At 46.8% G+C, this 19,460-nt stretch overlaps 1 protein-coding gene across 1 annotated transcript in view; it reads right to left on the minus strand.

Annotated features, from left to right (window-relative positions):
• HABP4 (hyaluronan binding protein 4) overlaps positions 1–16,381 on the minus strand; it is a 41,443-nt gene extending 25,062 nt beyond the window's left edge. Inside the window, exons 1-4 of the mRNA XM_045372893.3 lie at positions 15,897–16,381; positions 9,693–9,855; positions 1,374–1,535; positions 1,094–1,162 (exon numbers count right to left, since the gene is read on the minus strand). Of these exons, the coding sequence (XP_045228828.2) occupies positions 1,094–1,162; positions 1,374–1,535; positions 9,693–9,855; positions 15,897–16,248 (746 nt within the window). The 5' untranslated portion in view covers positions 16,249–16,381. The remainder of the gene's footprint in view (positions 1–1,093; positions 1,163–1,373; positions 1,536–9,692; positions 9,856–15,896) is intronic.
• Between the last annotated feature and the right edge of the window lie 3,079 nt (positions 16,382–19,460).

Below are 19,460 nucleotides of genomic sequence, written 5' to 3' on the forward strand. Positions count from 1 at the left end.
CTCAAGCCTTTGCGCTAGCGGGCAGCCTGCCCTGTAGCACTGCTCACACTGCCCTGCCTGCCGCGTGCCCTACCTCTTCTTCTGCAGATACCAGGAAGGCATCATCCCTCCAGCTGTGAAATAAAACAGAGCAGAACCACGTATCCACTCGAACTAGCAGGACTGGCACACATCGAAGGCACCATGAAGCCTCAGAGAAATGTCCAACTTGAGCCTCAGGTGAAACCTGTCACTAAGCTTCAATCTACAAATGATTTTATAAAATGAAGATGTGTCAAGGATCCACATGAACTTTGAAAGGTAAAAACATATAGAATATCCAGGAATTTAAAAAGCATTTCAGGCCGGATGTGGTGGCTCATGCCTGTAATCCTAGCACTTTGGGAGGCTGAGGCAGGAGGACTGAGCCCAGGAGTTCCAGACCAGCGTGGGCAACATAGTGAGATCCTGTCTCTATTTAAAAAAATAATAAAATTAAACAAAACAAAAAACCTTTTTTTTGTTTTTTTGAGATACTGAGTCTTGCTCCGTCATCGGGGCTGGAAAGCAGTGGTGCCATCTCGGCGCACTGCAACCTCCGCCTCCCAGAAGCAACTCTCCCACCTCAGCCTCCCGGGTAGCTGGGACTACAGGCGCCCACCACCATGCTCAGCTAGTTTTTGTATTTTTAGTAGAAATGGGGTTTCACCATGTTCTCCAGGCTGGTCTCAAACGCCCAACCTCAAGTGATCCACCCGCCTTTGCCTCCCAAAGAACTGGGATTACAGGCGTGAGCCACCGTGTGCAGCCAACAAAAAGTATTTTGAGGCATGTGCAAATGTACAGTGCCATATGTTTGAGGCATCAGCAAATACATGGTCATCTGTCACAAATATGTTTGGCTACAGAATTTTAAAAGCAGTTTAAATCTAACTGCAACATAGCAAACCTGTTTTAAAAAGTTACCTCACTAAACAAAAGCCTAAAGTCAGTCTCTAGTTAGGGGCACAGAGGAATAAAGCACAACACGGAAGACATCATTTTCAAGAAAAGCAAAGATGCAGAGATTTCCACTTAACTGCGGGTTCTCAGAGGGCACACACTTACACCATACCTGGTATCTTTGCCTGATCCCCAGGTTCGAACTCCACATCCACCCATGTTGTCTTCAGTTCTGACTGCTCTACGGAAAGAAAGAAAAGTCCCGTAAACCAGAAGCTAGTCTCCAGTCGATCTCCACATCAGAAAGAGTGGTTCATGAAAATCCCAGGATCAGCTTCTCACAGGAATAACAGCACAGTACGAGAAAGTTAACTGAATATTAACGCAGAATAGATTCATACCATGTGCTGCCAACATCTTCAAGTGAAAACAGCATTTACAAAGTCACTTACATTTTGTCATTCCCACTGTATCTTTCAAATTCTCGCTTTCCTCTCTGGTCAAAAGCGTCAAAAACTCTGTTGCCGGGGCCACCTCTGCCTCTGCCGCGCATACCCCCTCTCGGGCCTCCACGTCCTCTCAGCGGTCTGTCTCGATCAAACCTATCACCTGGTCTAGGAAGAAATGGATATAATAAAAACTGGTAAATTAAAGGTCTAAGTCTCCTCCGGAAAAAAAATTCTAAAAGAAAATCACGGTTATAATAGACTGGAAAGAATGGTGGCTCGAATCATAAATTGATAGGGAAACTTTAGTGAGCACACACTGTAGACTATATACCGGCATTGTTCTGAGCACTTTACATATAGTAACCGGATGCTCGCAGACAAATCTTTCATACACAATTATTGCCTACAGAGGAGGAAACGGAAGCACAGAGTAGGCTAAGTGGTGAGGCCAGCCCATGAGAGGCAGGTGCTAGACAGGCCCCAGTACTAATCCGAGTGGGGCATTCCTTTCTCTGGATCTAGTTTCCTTACTCAAAAAATAAGGATGTTAGACAAATAAACTCTAAAGTCCATTCCTGTCCTAATACTAAATCTTTAAGTTAAATTTGGAATGTTTTGTATAAGAAAAATGGTTAAACTTCAAATTATGCCCCTTCCCAAATCTCCCTCCTAAACACACAACCAGCCGGTACTGGAACTGTGAAAGCCTCAACCTGCCTCCCACCTCCTCACTCCAGAAAAACGGCGAAGGGCAGCTGAAGACCACTTTGTTAAGCCCAAGAGCAACTTCTGTCTTCGTGTGATTTGACCCGTGTCATGTGACGCTGCTGGCCACCAATCTTCCTGACTTTTCTGGCTTCTCTTTTCTGCCTGCCCTTAGAAAATTATTTTTAGAATAGGTAATACCCAAACATGGTACAAAACCCACACTGTTCCTCAGCCACGCAATCCCCCTTCTCAGAGGCAGCCAATTCAAGATGCAGAGAACAGAAAAGCTCTCCGCCTGCCTCTCGTGCCTAACCATTTGTCTTGGTGCTCTACACGGATACCCATCTGTCCTCATCCTTGTTGGCCTCCCACTTCCCTTTTGTCTGTTTTATGAGAACCCTACTTTACATTTCTTTCTTTGAGGCAGGATCTCGGCTCACGCCACATCACCTGGCCTCCATGCTAATGCTAACTGGCCCTGTGTCTCTCATCTGATTGCAGGACATGAAGCCAGTTACTTCCTAGACATCTCCACCTGGACATCCCCATGTCAGGCACACACATGCCCAACATGGAGCCCTTATTCCTCCTGTGACCCCCAACTCACAACATGAGCAAGAGTCCAAGCCACCCCTCCCTCTTCTTCCTCTGCCACATCAGAGCCTGGAGCCAGGACCTGATTGCTCACCCACTCCTCCCTGCACCGTTGCTGGTCACCATCACTCTTTCTGAGGACTCGTCTCTCCTTCACTAAGCTCTAAGCTCTTTTTCACCATTGTAACACTGGTTTAATAAGAGAAATGTTTTCTAATTTGGCAAGGCTTTTAAAAACATTTAAAATCACAAGAAATTACTTATTTAATAGACGTCCTGGCATCAAGAAACCTAGTGGCATTAGTGGCTCGAACACCAGCACTAGAGGTATGTTACAACCTACTTTTATGGCTAAAGTGTTACATTAAGAAGCCGCTAGGCCAGGCGCAGTGGCTCACGCCTGTAATCCCAGCACTTTGGAAGGCCGAGGCAGGTGGATCATGAGGTCAGCAGATTGAGACCATCCTGGCCAACACGGTGAAACCCCGTCTCTACTAAAAATACAAAAAATTAGCCGCGCGTGGTGGCGGGCGCCTGTAGTCCCAGCTCCTTGGGAGGCTGAGGCAGAATGGCGTGAACCTGGGAGGCGGAGCTTGCAGTGAGCCGAGATCGCACCACTGCACTCCAGCCTGGGCGACAGAGCAAGACTCCATCTCGGGGGGGAAAAAAAAAAAAAAAAAAAAGCCGCTACACAATAGTGGGTAAAAAAAATACAAAACTCACAATCTTCCTCACTCAAAAAATAAAGAAATACAGAAGTACTGATCATTAATGTTATACCAGTCTCTTATAAGAAACACCAACCTCAACACATTCTCCAAGTTGGCTTTTCTGTCTCCCACCTCCTCTAACCAAAAATAGAAATCTTTGCAAAACCTGACTCTTGATTCTAAACTATAGCAAATATTTAAAGCAGGCTGGTCTTGGTGGCTCACGCCTGTTGGCTCACGCCTATAATCCCAGCACTTTGGGAGGCCAAAGACGGGCAGATCACTTGAGGTCAGGAGTTTGAGACCAGCCTGGCCAATATGGTGAGACCCCAACTCTACTAAAAATACAAAAATTAGCCAGACTTGGTGGCGGACGCCTGTAATCCCAGCTAGTTGGGGGGCTGCAGCAGGAGAATCGCTTGAACCCGGGAGGCGGAGGTTGCAGTGAGCTGAGATGGCGCCACTGCACTCCAGCCCGGGCGACAAAGCGAGACCTTGTCTTAAAAAAAAAAAAAAAAAAAAAAACAGAAAAAAAAGAAAATCTAAAGCAGGCTGGGAGTGGTGGCTCACGACTGTAATCCCAGCACTTCGGGAAGCCAACGCAGTTGGATCACTTGGGCCCAGGAGTTCCAGACCACCTTGGGCAACACGGCAAAACCCCATCTCTGCTAAAAAATGTAAAAATTAGCCAGCCATGGTGGTGCATGCCTGTAATCTCAGCTACTCAGGAGGCTGAGGTGGGAGGATTACTTGAGCCCAGGAGTGCAGTGAGCCGAGATCCTGCCACTGCACTCCAGCCTGGGAAACAGAGCAACACCCTGCCTCAAAAAAAGAAATCTGAAGTATGGCTCTAAAACAAACAAGAGAAAAGTAACAGTAATTTTTTTTCTTTTTTTTTTTTTAAAGACAGTATCTCACCCTGTTGTCCAAGCTGGAGTACAGTGGCCCAATCACTGCTCACTGCAGCCTTGACCTCCAGGGCTCAAACAATCTTCCCAGGTCAGTCCCCAAGCAGCTGAGACTACAGGTGTGTGCCACCACACTCAGCTAATTTTTGTACGTTTTGTAGAGATGCAGGTTTCACCATGTCACCCAGGCTGGTCTAAAATTACTGGGTTCAAGAGATCCGCCTGCTTAGGCCTCCCAAGTGCTAGGATTATGGGTATGAGCCACTGTGCCCAGCCAACAGTAAACTCTTTTTTTTTTTTTTTTTTTTAGAGACAGAGTCTCGCCTGTCACACAGGTTGGAGTGACATGGCGTAATCTTGGCTCACTGCAACCTCCACTTCCTGGGTTTAAGCAATTCTCCTGCCTCAGCCTCCAGACTAGCTGGGATTATAGGCGTGTGCTACCACACCCAGTTAATTTTGTATTTTTAGTAGAGACATGGTTTCACCGTGTTGGCCAGGCTGGAATCGAATTCCTGAGCACAGGTGATCTGCCTGCCTCTGTCTCCCAAAGTGCTGGGATTTCAGGTGTAAGCCACTGTGCGCAACCTATAAATTCTTTTTTTTTTTTTGAGACAGAATCTCGCTATGTCACACAGACTAAATAGAGTGCAGTGGTGTGATCTCAGTTCACTGCAACCTCTGCCTCCTGGGTTCAAGCGATTCTCCTGCCTCAGCCTCCCGAGTAACTGGGATTACAGGCGCACCCCACTAATTTTTGAATTTTTTTTTTTTTTTTTTGAGACGGAGTCTCGCTGTGTCTCCCAGGCTGGAGTGCAGTGGCGTGATCTCGGCTCACTGCAAGCTCCGCCTCCCGGGTTCACGCCATTCTCCCGCCTCAGCCTCCCAAGTAGCTGAGACTACAGGCGCCCGCCACCACGCCCGGCTAGTTTTTTGTATTTTTAGTAGAGACGGGGTTTCACCATGTTAGCCAGGATAGTCTCGATCTCCTGACCTCGTGATCCACCCGCCTCGGCCTCCCAAAGTGCTGGGATTACAGGCTTGAGCCACCGCGCCCGGCCTTAATTTTTGAATTTTTAATAGAGGCAGGGTTTCACTATGTTGGCCAGGCTGGTCTTGAACTCCTGACCTCAGGTGTTCTCCCTGCCTCAGCCTACCCAAAGTGCTGGGATTACAGGCGTGAGCCACCGCATCACCGACAGCGTCTCTTAGAGCACTTTCCCCAAGCTTGAATATGCTGAATTACAATTTGATATTTGCTTATCTGAGAGTGAAAAAGGGTGTCACCTTGAGTTTGATACCTACACGTTTATTGGACAGAATTATAGAATCTTCATAATCTCGAAAGATTATCTAAAATCAGCCCTCTCCATTTTTCAATGAGGAAACAGACCCAGAGTTTCAGCAATGTGTGCAGTAGTCTTGTCACAGCCAGCTGACATGGACTTCTGTTCTGCCTAGGCAGAGCGCGTTTTCTTCCCAAGGAAGCAACGTCATAAGCGGTGCTGGGATTAACGGGCATGTCTCCGCCCCCGAGATCTGCTATATCATGTGGAGCACATATTCCGGCAGTAAACTACTCTTTTTAATAGCAGTAGGAATTTTTCCTTAGGCTCCAAATGAACTTAACTGAACTCTTAGAACACAGACTGTTAGGAGATTAGTCTGCCTCTGTCTAGATGAATTCTGGCTCTTCCTGTCTGTAGTTTACTGGTCATTTAAAATCAATTCCTGTTCTGAAAAAAAAAATCCCTCAGATGTTGACCCTCCCCCCACTATTAACAAGCTTTAAACAAATTGTGGTAAAATATACATACCATAACATTTACCATTTTAATCATTTTTAAGTGTTCAGTTCTGTGGCATTAAGTACATTCACATTGTTGTGCAACTATCATTGCCATCCTTCTCCAGAACTTTTTATGTTTTCAAAATGAAACTTGGTATCCAAACTGAACTCCTCATCCGTAACTCCACAGGCTCCAGGCTTCCCACATGTGAAACAAGTGTCATGTCTACTTGCTAGGATTGTTGTAAGACAGTGAATCACAGGGTTTTTGTATAAAGCAGGATGCTTGGCCCGAATGTTATTTTCCTTCTTTTGCTTGTGAGTTTGTCAGACATAAAACTTTCTATGTTTTATTTATTAAGAGTATTATTTAGGGCCGGGCGCGGTGGCTCACGCCTGTAATCCCAGCACTTTGGGAGGCCGAGACGGGCGGATCACGAGGTCAGGAGATCGAGACCATCCTGGCTAACACGGTGAAACCCCGTCTCTACTAAAAACTACAAAAAAAACTAGCCGGGCGAGGTGGCGGGCGCCTGTAGTCCCAGCTACTCGCGAGGCTGAGACAGGAGAATGGCGTAAACCCGGGAGGTGGAGCTTGCAGTGAGCTGAGATCCGGCCACCGCACTCCAGCCTGGGTGACAGAGCGAGACTCCGTCTCAAAAAAAAAAAAAAAAAAAAAGAGTATTATTTAAGAAACTAGGCTGGGCGCGGTGGCTCAAGCCTGTAATCCCAGCACTTTGGGAGGCCGAGGCGGGCGGATCACAAGGTCAGGAGATCGAGACCACAGTGAAACGCCGTCTCTACTAAAAAAAATACAAAAAATTAGCCGGGCGCGGTGGCGGGCGCCTGTAGTCCCAGCTACTCAGGAGGCTGAGGCAGGAGAATGGCGGGAACCCGGGAGGCGGAGCTTGCAGTGAGCCAAGATCGCGCCACTGCACTCCAGCCTGGGCCACAGCGTGAGACTCCGTCTCAAAAAAAAAAAAAAAAAAAAAGAAACTAAGAAAATGTTTTCTGATATCAAGATTCAAATTTCCTCGAAAATGAAAATTCCCTACATATCTGTACTGTGACGCACTGAGAACACGTTACTTCTGTGGCATTCCTGCCAAAAGTGCGCAATCTCGTTCCATGAGGAGACATCAGAAAAACTCAAAATCTGAAACATGTTATAAAATAACTGGCCCATGCTCTTCAAAATGCCAAATTCATAAAGACCAAGGAAGGCTAAGGAGCTGCTCCTAATTAAAGATGACTAAATACGACGCATTTACTGGAGTGGATCCTGAACCAGAAATGTTTTCTCTTGTGTTAAAACACATCACTGGGACAATTGGTGAAATCTGAGTAAAGTCTGTAGACTAGTAATTTAGACAATTAGATAACAGTATTGTATTCATTTTAATGAGTTTGAAAATTGTATCATGTTGTTAGAAAATGCGTTTAAAGTATTTAGGAGTAAGGGGACATTCCTACACCGTATTCTCAAATGACAAGAAAAGGCTGTGTGGTGCGGTGGGGCATGGATGATAAAGGAAATGTGGTAAATAGTGTGTGGGGAGTCTTGAAGGGCAGATGGAAATTCTTTGTATAATTCTTAAAACTCTTCTGTAATTCTGAATTTATTTAAATAAAAAAAAAACCCTCCATAATTCCATATCCCACCTTACTCTTCCATATACGTATTATTTCACTTAATAGCTATCTTTTCATGTCACATATAAAGATCTATTTTATCCTTTTTAAAGACTACATAGTCTTGCTACGAAAAAAGGGGGGAAACATGGGTTTGTGCAAGTCAACTATAATTTCTTCGTTTCCACAGAATCCCTGAAGTGAGGGGAAAATAAATACCCAAATGCTTCCGAAAATCAGCAGCTCTGCTCCCGGAAGCTTTGCAGAAGCAAGTAGACTGTGCTTACTACACAGCAGATCTGAAGTAATCACCAAAAAAGGGGCAAAATTAAGCCCTTCTGTAAGTTTCTCCCTCCAACATGGTTGCAGACAGACCATCTCAATGTCTTGAATGTGTAACTTCTAGGTGAACAGTTCTGCGTGAGTCATCACCTGCTCAGCCCACCCAGGCTAAGTTACTCTCTGCTGGACTGTTGTTTTGTTTTGTTTGTAATAGGCCCTGTAGTATAGTTTTACAAAGCCACATGTTTTGGTTAAAACTTGTAGCCACAATCCTAAATGGAATGGAATTAGCAGTCAAGAAGCAGAGTTTGGAAAAATGGCTCCCTTGACATTTCACTGTTCACTATTCTAGCCTTCCTTAGCCTGTTTAATTTTCCTTGAAATGTGATTCACTAGTTGTTTCTGTTTAACATAAACAGGTTAAATGATTAAACAGGCCGGGCGCGGTGGCTCAAGCCTGTAATCCCAGCACTTTGGGAGGCCGAGACGGGCGGATCATGAGGTCAGGAGATCGAGACCATCCTGGCTAACCCGGTGAAACTCCGTCTCTACTAAAAAATACAAAAAACTAGCCGGGCGAGGTGGCGGGCGCCTGTAGTCCCAGCTACTCGGGAGGCTGAGGCAGGAGAATGGCGTGAACCCGGGAGGCGGAGCTTGCAGTGAGCTGAGATCCGGCCACTGCACTCCAGCCTGGGCGGCAGAGGGAGACTCCGTGTCAAAAAAAAAAAAAAAAAGATTAAACAAAGGCTTTAAGCAGCAAGTACCCACCCTGCTAGTGCCAAGCATAAGACACAGCTCTGTTGTTCAGGTGGAGTGCGGCGGCCACCACACTGCCGCATCACTCAGCAGCCATGCAACACTCCACCAGCCCACGACTTCCATCCGTGTTAGGGGACTTCCGAGAGCAGCCATGCCTGCCAGAAACTGGTATTACACATCACAACAGAGTCTTCTTCAAATTTCACCGTGGCAGCCTACTGACCTGACCGTGGAGCTAGGAACTGACTTCAATCCATTGAGCAGTCGAAATTGGTAATGCGAAATCAAAAACCATAATTATATCCCTAGCCCAAAATTGTGTCTCTAATCTACAACTTCAAAACAAAACTTTACCAGTTCAACACCCTCCTGTGTAATTTCTTTTTAAGAGTGCTCTTCAGTTACCAATAAGCAATTCATTGTTAATTGTAAAATCATTTCCTGAACCAAGGCGTAAAGGAAAAAGGAAGATCCTTCGCATCATCTAAGGTAATATGAATTGCACATAAATTAGTAAAACATTCCCAGGACTGATAACACAAAAAGCAGTAGCCAGTAGAAAGTAGCATTTTCTGGACCAGGCATGGTGGCCCACTCCTGTAATCCCACCACTTTGGAAGGCCAAGGCGGGCGGAACCTGAGGTTAGGAGTTCAAGACCAGCCTGACCAATATGGAGAAACCCCATCTCTACTAAAAATACAAAATTAGCCAGGCATGGTGGTGGGCGCCTGTAATCCCAGCTACTCAGGAGGCTGAGGCAGGAGAATTGCTTGAACCTGGGAGCAGACGTTGCAGTGAGCAGAGATTGCGCCATTGCACTTCAGCCTAGGTGACAAGGGTGAAACTCTGTCTCAGAAAAAAAAAAAAAAAAAAGAAAGTAGCATTTTCTAAACACCTTTCTGGTTCCCCACCCGCCCTGCCGAGGACTGCAGCACGTACTTTTCATCTGGAAACTTCTCAGCTGTGAAGTCCGCCTGCCTCTCGGTCTCATAGGGTCGGTACTCCCTGTAGGGTCTCCGCTCAGCTCTTTCAAGCATCCCCTCTGGCCCACGGCTGTCATTCCATCCTTGCTGCTCCCCTCTTCTAGGAGTCCGCTTCTGACCTACCAACAGAAAATCAAAGCAGAGTTGGAACACAGCATCTGCAACAGCACAGTATTCAACTTTACAGTACTTGTAAATTTCATTTTTCTAGAAATCAACGTCATAGGAAAATTCAGGAAGTTTAGAAAACCTCAAAGAAAAAGCTGCTGATGCTACAACTGCCCACAGTCTACGACTTTTTAATAGAATGTTACTATTAAAGCACGCTTTCCCTATATCCTAGAAAGCATATGACAAACTAAGCTCCCCTATAATTACAGGCCTCCCAATAACTGTGACAGCCATGGGTATATTTTACTAAAAAAGCTACAGTTGACAAAAGCAGTCTTACAAAAACACAGTGTGTAAGCCCTATCGAGAAAATGAAAGAATGCCCTGTATTTCAGACTATGCTTTCAGAATCCCAACTGCACATTACATGGCAACTACGGCTTATCACTGGCTACTAAGGTTTTTATTTTCTATTTTATTTATTTATTTATTTACATACTTAAAATAAGTCTCGCTCTGTCACCCAGCCCGGAGTGCAGTGCAGTGTGCAATCTCGGCTCACTGCAACCTCCGCCTCCTGGGCTCAGGCAATTCTCGTGTCTCAGCCTCCCAAGATGCTGGGATTACAGGCATGCGCCACCATGCCCAGCTAATTTTTGCATTTTTAGTAGGGACAGGGTTTCACCATGTTGGCCAGGCTGGTCTCGAACTCCTAGCTTCAAGCAGTTCACCCACCTCAGCCTCCTGAAGCTCTGGGATTACAGGCGTGAGCCACCACACCCGGCCAAGGTTTTTGCTTTTAAAGTTTATAGTGCTTATATTTTTACTTTGAAAACAGATTTTCCTGCTATTCTATGAGATATATAGACTTGCAATGATAACTTACTGAATATGAACCAAACACTGCTAGTTGGCAACTTGCCCAAGAGTCAGTCAGTACCTGAGGGCATCTCTTTGTCCACTCAGAGTCCAGCACTTGGACACTGGGCTGGGACCAGAGACTCTGGTTTTATTCTTGGGGTTTTTTTTTTTGAGACTGAGTTTCACTCTTGTTGCCCAGGTTGGAGCGCAATGGCCCAATCTTGGCCCACCGCAACCTCCACCTCCCGGGTAGAGATTAGCTGGGATCACAGGCATGCGCCACCATGCCCAGCTAATGTATTTTTAGTAGAAACAAGGTTTCTCCATGTTAGTCAGGCTGGTCTCTAACTCCCGACCTCAGGTGATCCGTCCTCTTCGGCTTCCCAAAGTGCCAGGATTACAGGCAAGAGCCACCGCGCCCGGCCGAGACTCTGGTCTTTTCCTCTATACTGTCACCTTGCTTTACTCCTCTTTAATTTTAACGCTTTAAACATCTTAGGCAAAGTCTATGTTTGAAGCCATCTAATACTTGGTAAATACATTGTGGATCTTTGTCACGTCTTTACTCTTCAAAAACAGTCTATCTTTTTTTGTATACATTTAAAAGATCTCCTCTCACTATGTGCAACTTTTACTAAAGTAGCTTCAATTTTTCTTGGAACAAATTACTCTCCACATTAGTTGTATGGCTATAAAATATGACATTTATTCAAGTTAATGGATATATATATGTGTGTGTGTGTATATATATATATATATATTTTTTTTTTTTTGAGACGGAGTCTCGCTCTGTCTCCCAGTCTAGAGTGCAGTGGCGCAACCTCCCAAGTAGCTAGGACTACAGGTGCCTGCCACCACGCCCAGCTAATTTTTTGTATTTTTAGTAGAGACAGGGTTTCACTGGGTTAGCCAGGATGGTCTCGATCTCCTGACCTTGTGATCCGCCCGCCTCAGCCTCCCAAAGAGCTGGGATTACAGGTCAGGAGATTGAGACCATCCTGGCTAATGTGGTGAAACCCTGTCTCTACTAAAAATACAAAAAATTAGCTGGGCATGGTGGCAGGTGCCTGTAGTCCCAGCTACTCAGGCTGAGGCAGAAGAATGGCTGAACTCGGGAGGTGGAGCCTGCAGTAAGCCCAGATCGTGCCACTGCACTCCAGCCTGGGGGACAGAGGGAGACCCTGTCTCAAAAAAACAAAAATAAAAAAGAGTTCAGAACGGGAAAAGGCGTTCACAACGTAAGGTAGAAAAAGCCACTATGAAAGTTAATTATCCAACAAGCTGAAAATTATAATAGATCATGACATAACAGTCATCAGAAAATTTGTCAGCAGTAACAAAACTTTTCCATACTTTTACGTCAGTGTAAAAAGAGTTAACATAGTTTCAGATTTCCTATTTCCAACCCATAGTTTTAAAAATATCTTTTACTATCTCCACTCGACTACAGAACTACTTATAGGTGCTTATCCCACCTTTCTGCTTCCTCCAAGTTACTTTTTAATTGTGTCAATTAAATTTGCAATTCATCAAACTTAAAATAGGACATTTACTGTACACCATATTAAAGCCTTTTCGAACAGTATAAACTGAAAACTGTTAAGTACAATGGGCTACTTATTAGAATAATTATCAATATCAAGCAAACATTTCATTTTCCCTCTCAAGCCCCCCAAAACAAAGATAATTAGAATAATTATCAGTTTTGGGCAAACATCTCCATTCTCCCTCCCAACCCTCCCAAAACAAAGATAATCAGCATCCAATTTTTTCCCCACAATTTAGTACTAAAAGATCAACACTGCCACGAATCGGGCTTTTCGGTGCTGGATCAGCAGCTCCAAGTGGAGAATGCAAGCACTGCATTTCACTAACCTCGCCAAGAAAAGGCTGGCACATGCATTCATCACCATCTAAACCAAGCCCAGGTAAAGAAACAGAATACAATAAAATTTACAGTAAGATTTCCCACAAAATAAAGTTGAGCTGTTTCAAAGCACATAATTCTGAAAGGCTAGAAAAACCAAAACTGAAACAGCCTCTCATGACTTTAAGAATGAACTTATTAGGCCAGGTGTGGTGGCTCACACCTGTAATCCCAGCACTTTGGGAGGCCGAGACGGGCGGATCACGAGGTCAGGAGATCGAGACCATCCTGGCTAACATGGTGAAACCCCGTCTCTACTAAAAAATACAAAAAACTAGCCGGGCGAGGTGGCAGGTGTCTGTAATCCCAGCTACTCGGGAGGCTGAGGTAGGAGAATGGCGTAAACCCGGGAGGCGGGGCTTGCAGTGAGCTGAGATCCGGCCACTGTACTCCAGCCTGGGCAACAGAGCCAGACTCCGTCTTAAAAAAAAAAAAAAAAAAAAAAAAAAAAGAATGAACTTATTGAGCAAGGCTCACCCAAGGGTTTATATATATTGCTAGACAGATAGACATTTAAAAATCTACATTTTTGGTCGGGCATCGTGGCTCACACCTGCACTTTGGGAGGCTTAGACAGGCGGATCACCTGAAGTCAGGAGTTTAAGACCAGCCTGGACAACATGGTGAAACCCCATCTCTACTAAAAATACAAAAAATTAGGCCAGGCACGGTGGCTCACATCCCAGCACTTTGGGAGGCCAAGGCAGGCAGATCATGAGGTCAAGAGATCGAGACCATCCTGGCCAATATGGTGAACCCCTGCCTCTAGTAAAAAATATACAAAAATTAGCTGGGCATGGTGGCGCGCGCCTGCAGTCCCAGCTGCTCAGGAGGCTGAGGCAGGAGAATCGCTTGAACCCAGGAGGTGGTTGCAGTGAGTCAAGATCATGCCACTGCACTCCAGCCTGGGCGACAGAGCAAGACTCTGTCTCAAAAAAAAAAACAAAACAAACAAACAAAAAAACAACCCTTTTCCATAGGAAAAGCTTGTGACTTCCACATTCTTTCAGGATTAACATTTCTATGATATGTCAAACATGTTTTATTTTTGTCTATGCTAAGCATTCACTTACAACATTCTAACTAAATCAAAAATTTTGAATGTTAGAAAAGTACAGTGCTTCATATCAACTAGGGCTATAAAACCTTGAGAGAATAGCTCTTTGACACCCATTATAGATAAATTTAGTACAGTAACTACATAAATGGAAATTAATGAGCTGTTTGCTCCTGAAATAACACATACTTGAAAAAGAACTTGAATGATAAAATTTCCATTCTAACTACAAAATCAACTAAATACCTTTGATTTCAAAAGCCAGATCACTTAGACTGAACAACTGACAGAAAAAAAAGTTATAAGTGTACTACATGACAACATTAAGTGCAGGAAACAGGTTGCAACCCAGTTTATATCACTTAAGTTTAGAAAGAAAAGAAATAGCTCTGTGCATTTATGTATATAAATGCAAAGTGTTAACAGTAGGAAAAATAAGAGGATTTTCACTTAACCTCATACATTTTGGAATTGCTTAAAATTTTTAATACAAAAATGCATGACAATTTTTAAAAGGCTAAAAATCAATGTATTAACAGCACTAACTCGTCTCACGTTTTTCTGAAGAACAGAATACGTATTTTCTTTTTCTTTTTTTTTTTTTTTTGAGACGGAGTCTCGCTCTATCGCCAGGCTGGAGTGCAGAGGTGCGATTTCGACTCACTGCAAGCTCTGCCTCCCGGGTTCATGCCATTCTCCTGCCTTAGCCTCCCGAGTAGCTGGTACTACAGGTGCCTGCCACCGCGCCCGGCTAACTTTTTGTATTTTTAGTAGAGACGGGGTTTCACCGTGTTAGCCAGGATAGTCTCGATCTCCTGACCTCGCGGTCCGCCCATCTTGGCCTCCCAAAGTGCTGGGATTACAGGCGTGAGCCACCGCGCCCAGCATTTTCATTTGTGAAAAAATAAAGGGTGAAGAAAAGCTTAGCCTTCCTCAATTCTTTTATTATATTCATGTAAATAAATTTAAGAGAAAAACATAAAAAACAGGATATAAAATGCACAATGTATCTCCAGTCTGTTTAGATAATCTGCTCAGAAATTTACTGGCCTATCAAAGGCTCGTGAGATAGTCAATAACTTTTTTTTTTTTTTTAAATCATTTTCAACATCTTTATTGTAGTGACTTGATTCTCACAAGTGATGACTCTGGATTTAACTTTTCACAAACAAAGGTAAACATTACCCAGCTGCGCATCAAAGCCCCAATACTGAAACCTGAGACGTTTCCTCAGGGCTGCGATGCACAATTTTTATCAAGCAAGGAACAAACCAGCAAGCCACGCTGCACACTCCGCCAAGCGTTGGCAGGAATGGTCAATCTACACATCTCACTCCTAACGCTCTGCAAACCTTGGGACCGCTGCCTCATTTCAAGAAAACAGAGGAAGCACAGGTGGAGCGTTGCTGGCTCTGCCACTGACGCAGTTCAGGTGAGAGCACGAACTCCCTCCCCGTCCGCAGGCAGCAGGACACCACGCTGCGCACTGGCTTTTCTTGCTAAACAGAGAGTGGGGAACTCCGGATATTCTGGCTGGAAAGGTTAAAAACGCTTTTCTTAAAGCAGCCTGGAGCTATTTATAAGTTGCACATCCCATCAGCACCACAAGAAGTACTGAAATACGATGCCCGCTGCCTGCTGGAAGCTACCGGACGGGGAAGGGGCGAAGGCGCCAGGCCGGACAGCGCCGAGGACCCGCGCCCGGGCCCCGACGTCACAGGCCGCCCCGCGGTCGCCCAGGCCGCCCGCATCACAGAGGCCCCCAGCCCCGGGACCGGGCGCCCTCCTCCTCCCCACCGCGCTCTCGGGTGGCTCCGACCTCACTCCCGCAGAGGCGGGGCTGGAGGCTGGAGAAGGTCCCCGCCAGGTCTGGATGCGGGAGTCCCGGAGTAGCGACCTCAGCGTTCGCCCCCACACGCCACCCCGGCAACCTCCCTCAACTTCGTCCAACTTGCCGTAGCGGCTCCGAGCCAGGGTTCGGGGGCCCCACCCCCCCAAGCCAGCGTTTCCCCCGGGGCCCCGCACGCGGCCGGCGAGGGTTGGAAGGGGTGTGACCCCCGCCCCGCTCCTCCTACCTTCGGCGGCCACCGGGACCCTCAACTCTCCCGGCTCCTCCCGGGTCCCCCCTCCTGGAGCCGGCCCCCGGGACCCCAGTCTCTCCGCAGGGCGAGCCGTGGCCCGCTACCCCCGCCGTCCCCGCGTACCCGGCGCCTGCAGGCCGCCCCCGGGGCTGTCGGGCCGCTGAGCGACGGGCGCCGGGAGGCTCTTGCGCTCCTTCTGCGACTCCCTCCGGCCGCCCGCGCCGGCTCTGGGGCCCGAGGCCCCGGCCGGGCTCCTGCCGCCGCGGGGACCGGCCCGGGCCGCCGCCGCCGCCGCCTCGTCGCGCCTCTTGCGCTGCAGCTGCTGCTGGCGCCGGCGCTCGGCCTCGCGCAGGATGTCGAACGGGTCCGACTCGTCGTCCAGCAGCTGATGGAAGCGGTTGGCCACCACGCAGCCGAAACTCTCCTGCATCGCGGCGCCGGCGGCGGCCACGGGGCTCCCCAGGGCGCCCTTCATGCCGCCGCGACCACTGCGGGCCCGGGAGGGCAGCCCACGCGAGCGCGTCTCAGCGAAGCCGGCGGCGAGGACCCATGCCGCCCGCTCCGCCGCCGCCGCCGCCCTCCGGGCCCTACCCGGTCCGGCCCCTCCCGCCGCCCGCCCCCGCGGCGCCGCCGCCGTCCGCCCCACCGCGCCAGGCAGCCAATCAGCGCGCGCGGGCACGCCCCCTTCCCGAGACGGCGCGCCTGGAGACCCAATCACCGACCGGCTGCTGTCACGTCACGCGACCTCTGAGCCCCGCCCCCTCCGCTCAGCAGGGAGGGGCGGGGCCCAGGGGCGGAGCTACTGGCTGGTCCAGGCGGCGCGGAGTGGCGGTGGTGTCTCGGCGGTGTGTGCCTTCTCCCGTGACTGCGTCTGTATTTGCTCTCGGCCACTCTGCTTTGAAGCTTATGTATACATTTAGCCGTGCAACAGCTGCATATTGCGCACTTACCGTGTGCCAGGCGTGATGTTGTAGGAAATACTAGCTCCGTGTTGTCACAGATCTGAGTCTGTGGATGGAGAAAAAGTGCCCTGAAGGACAGGCGCAGAGCTCTCCACGGGCTGCAGCAAAGGGACCTGACCTAATTGGGAAGTGACAGTTAAGCCGAGGGAGGGGGGTGACAAGGGGTCGGAGGAGGAACAGCAAGTGCAGCAGTCTTGAGGTGGGATGTGCACAGTCTGTTCAAGCTCAAAGTGGTCTCTAAGAGCCGTGGGAAGCAAGTTTTGAGCATGAGCGGATTTGGGTTTGAAAAGGCCACCCTACCTGCACAGTGAACTAATAGTTTGGAGGGAAATACAAATGGATGCTGGGAAGCCAAACGTGACTGTTGCGAAGCTCCAGGGAAGAGCTGATAATGACTGGGATTAGGATGGTGGCGGTGGAGGTGAAGAGAGTAGATGGGTTCAAAGACTTGGTGATGTGCTAGATGTGGTGATGAAGAAGAAGATATAGTGACTCTTATTTTCCTGGCTCCAGCATCTGAATGGTAGTATTAGTCACCACTGGAAGACACTACTTTAACGAGAATCATGAATTCAGTTTTGGACACGTTGAGGTTTGGATATTTGTTTTCTTTTGAGATGTTCAGTTGAGGCCTGGAGCTTAGAGAACGCTGGACTGGACTTCCTCCAGGAAATCTTGCATAGGCACCAGTGGAGCTACGCTTGGCTGCCTATCCTACAGCCATTCTTTCCCTCTTACATTTTTCCAGAGCCTGTATTATGTTCCGGCATCATATTCCCCAGGGGAAGCAGGCCCCTTCCAGCCTCCAACTTGATTATAATTCACTGCACCTGATTCCAATTCCTTGCCAATAATTGGCTTAGGAATAGGCTGTGGGGCAAATCAGGCAGAACAGATCTGAGGAGAAGTATTCTGGGGAAGTTTTTCTTGCACCTAAGAAGGGATTGAGAAGGGATCTGCCCCACTTCCGTTCCCTGGTCCTTGTTCCATAAGAAGATATGATGCCTGAGGTTGGCTGTTCCTTAGTGTGGCCATGAGGATGGCAGAGCAGGATGGAGAAAGCCTAGATCCTTGATGATGTTAAGCTGCCAACTGGACCCACTTGGGAACCTCCCCGCTTGAGGCTTATGATGTAAGATAACAGATTGATTGCGCTTAGTTGTGTTTGCTTGTTTCATCTGAAAGCATCCAGTTAGAGCATCTTGCCAGGTGCTCTGTGACCAGCTTTTACTTTCCTTTAATAGCAAATAGAAAAGGAATTCCTAATCCTAAACGCGGCAAAGTCTGTGTTTTACTCACTTACTGAATTCTGTGTTATTCCCAAGGAGGACAGGGATGATGCCTGTCTTATTCATTGCAGTATGTATTATTCCCAGTGCTTGGAGTTCTAGACGGCTATAGAGTAGGTTTTCAGTAAATATTTGTTGAATGATTGAAGAATTTAAGATATTTGGTCACCTCCTTTTGAGTGAGCAAAGATTAATGCCTATACTTTCTACCCAAAAGAATTAAAAGCAAGTGTTCAAACTAAAACTTGTATATACATATTCACAGCAGCACTACTCACAATAGCCAAAAGGCAGAAACAACTAAAATATATGTCACCCGATGAATGGATAAATAAAATGTGGTACAAAAAAGTATTATTTGGTCATAAAAAGGTATTGATACTTGTTACAACATGGATGAACCTTGAAAACGTAGTGCTAAGTGAAAGACGGACAATAAGGGCCACACGTTGTATGATTCCATTTATATGAAATGTCCAGAATCTATAGAGACAGAAAGCAGATTGGTGGTTGCCAGGCGTGGGGGTCGGGACTGTTGGAAAGTAACTGCTTAATGGGCCTGGGAGTTTCCCGTGGGGCGATGAAGTGTTCTGGGACAAGATAGTGGAGGTGGTTGCACAAAATTGTAAATTTAGTAAATGTCACTGAGTTATACACTTTAAAATTGTAAAAATAGTACATTTCATGTAAAATTTAGTAAAAATAGTAAATTTTTTTTGTAAAAATAGTAAATTTATCTCAATGAACCAGAATCACTCCACGCACCAGAGACCACACTTTGAGAAGCCCTGCTTCAAGCTAAAGTTATCTTTGGTATCTTTAAACTGCTCACCAAACCACAAAACCAAGGAATCATGGCCATGTGAGAGAAGGGCCTGTCGTCTTCCCACTGGGCATCTGGAGTTAGCCTGCTCCCCCGTTTTCTTCTTATCTTCCTTCCAGCATAACCAGCCACTGTAAGTTCTTAAAGCATGCCCTGTGAGCACTGCCGCCTCATTTCCAAGTCACAGATGCCCCAAACAGTTTTAAGACAGCCAACTCTTGTTGCTTCAGGATTCAGAACATCTTCAGAACCACTGAAATAAAGATGAGTAATCTCTACCTGGTATTAGCTGGCCATAAGTTTCTTTCTTTTGCGTGTGTGTGTGTGTGTGTGTGTGTGTGTGTTTAGTAGAGACAGGGTTTCACCATGTTGGTCAGGCTGGTCTCAAACTCACGTGATCCATCCACCTTGGCCTCCCAGAGTGCTGGGATTACAGGTGTGAGCCACCGTGCCCTGGCCATGGCCATGAGTTTCTTATGGGGCTATTGACTACTGCACAATTTACTGAGAGTAACATTAAGCAGCCTCATATTTTTTACTGACCATTATTTTCTTCTGGGAGATTGCATCCTTAAATGCATTCCTAAAATACAACTCTACCACATTAGCATAA

This window comes from Macaca fascicularis, chromosome 15 (assembly GCF_037993035.2).
Source record: "Macaca fascicularis isolate 582-1 chromosome 15, T2T-MFA8v1.1".
NCBI classification, from domain to species: domain Eukaryota; kingdom Metazoa; phylum Chordata; class Mammalia; order Primates; family Cercopithecidae; genus Macaca; species Macaca fascicularis.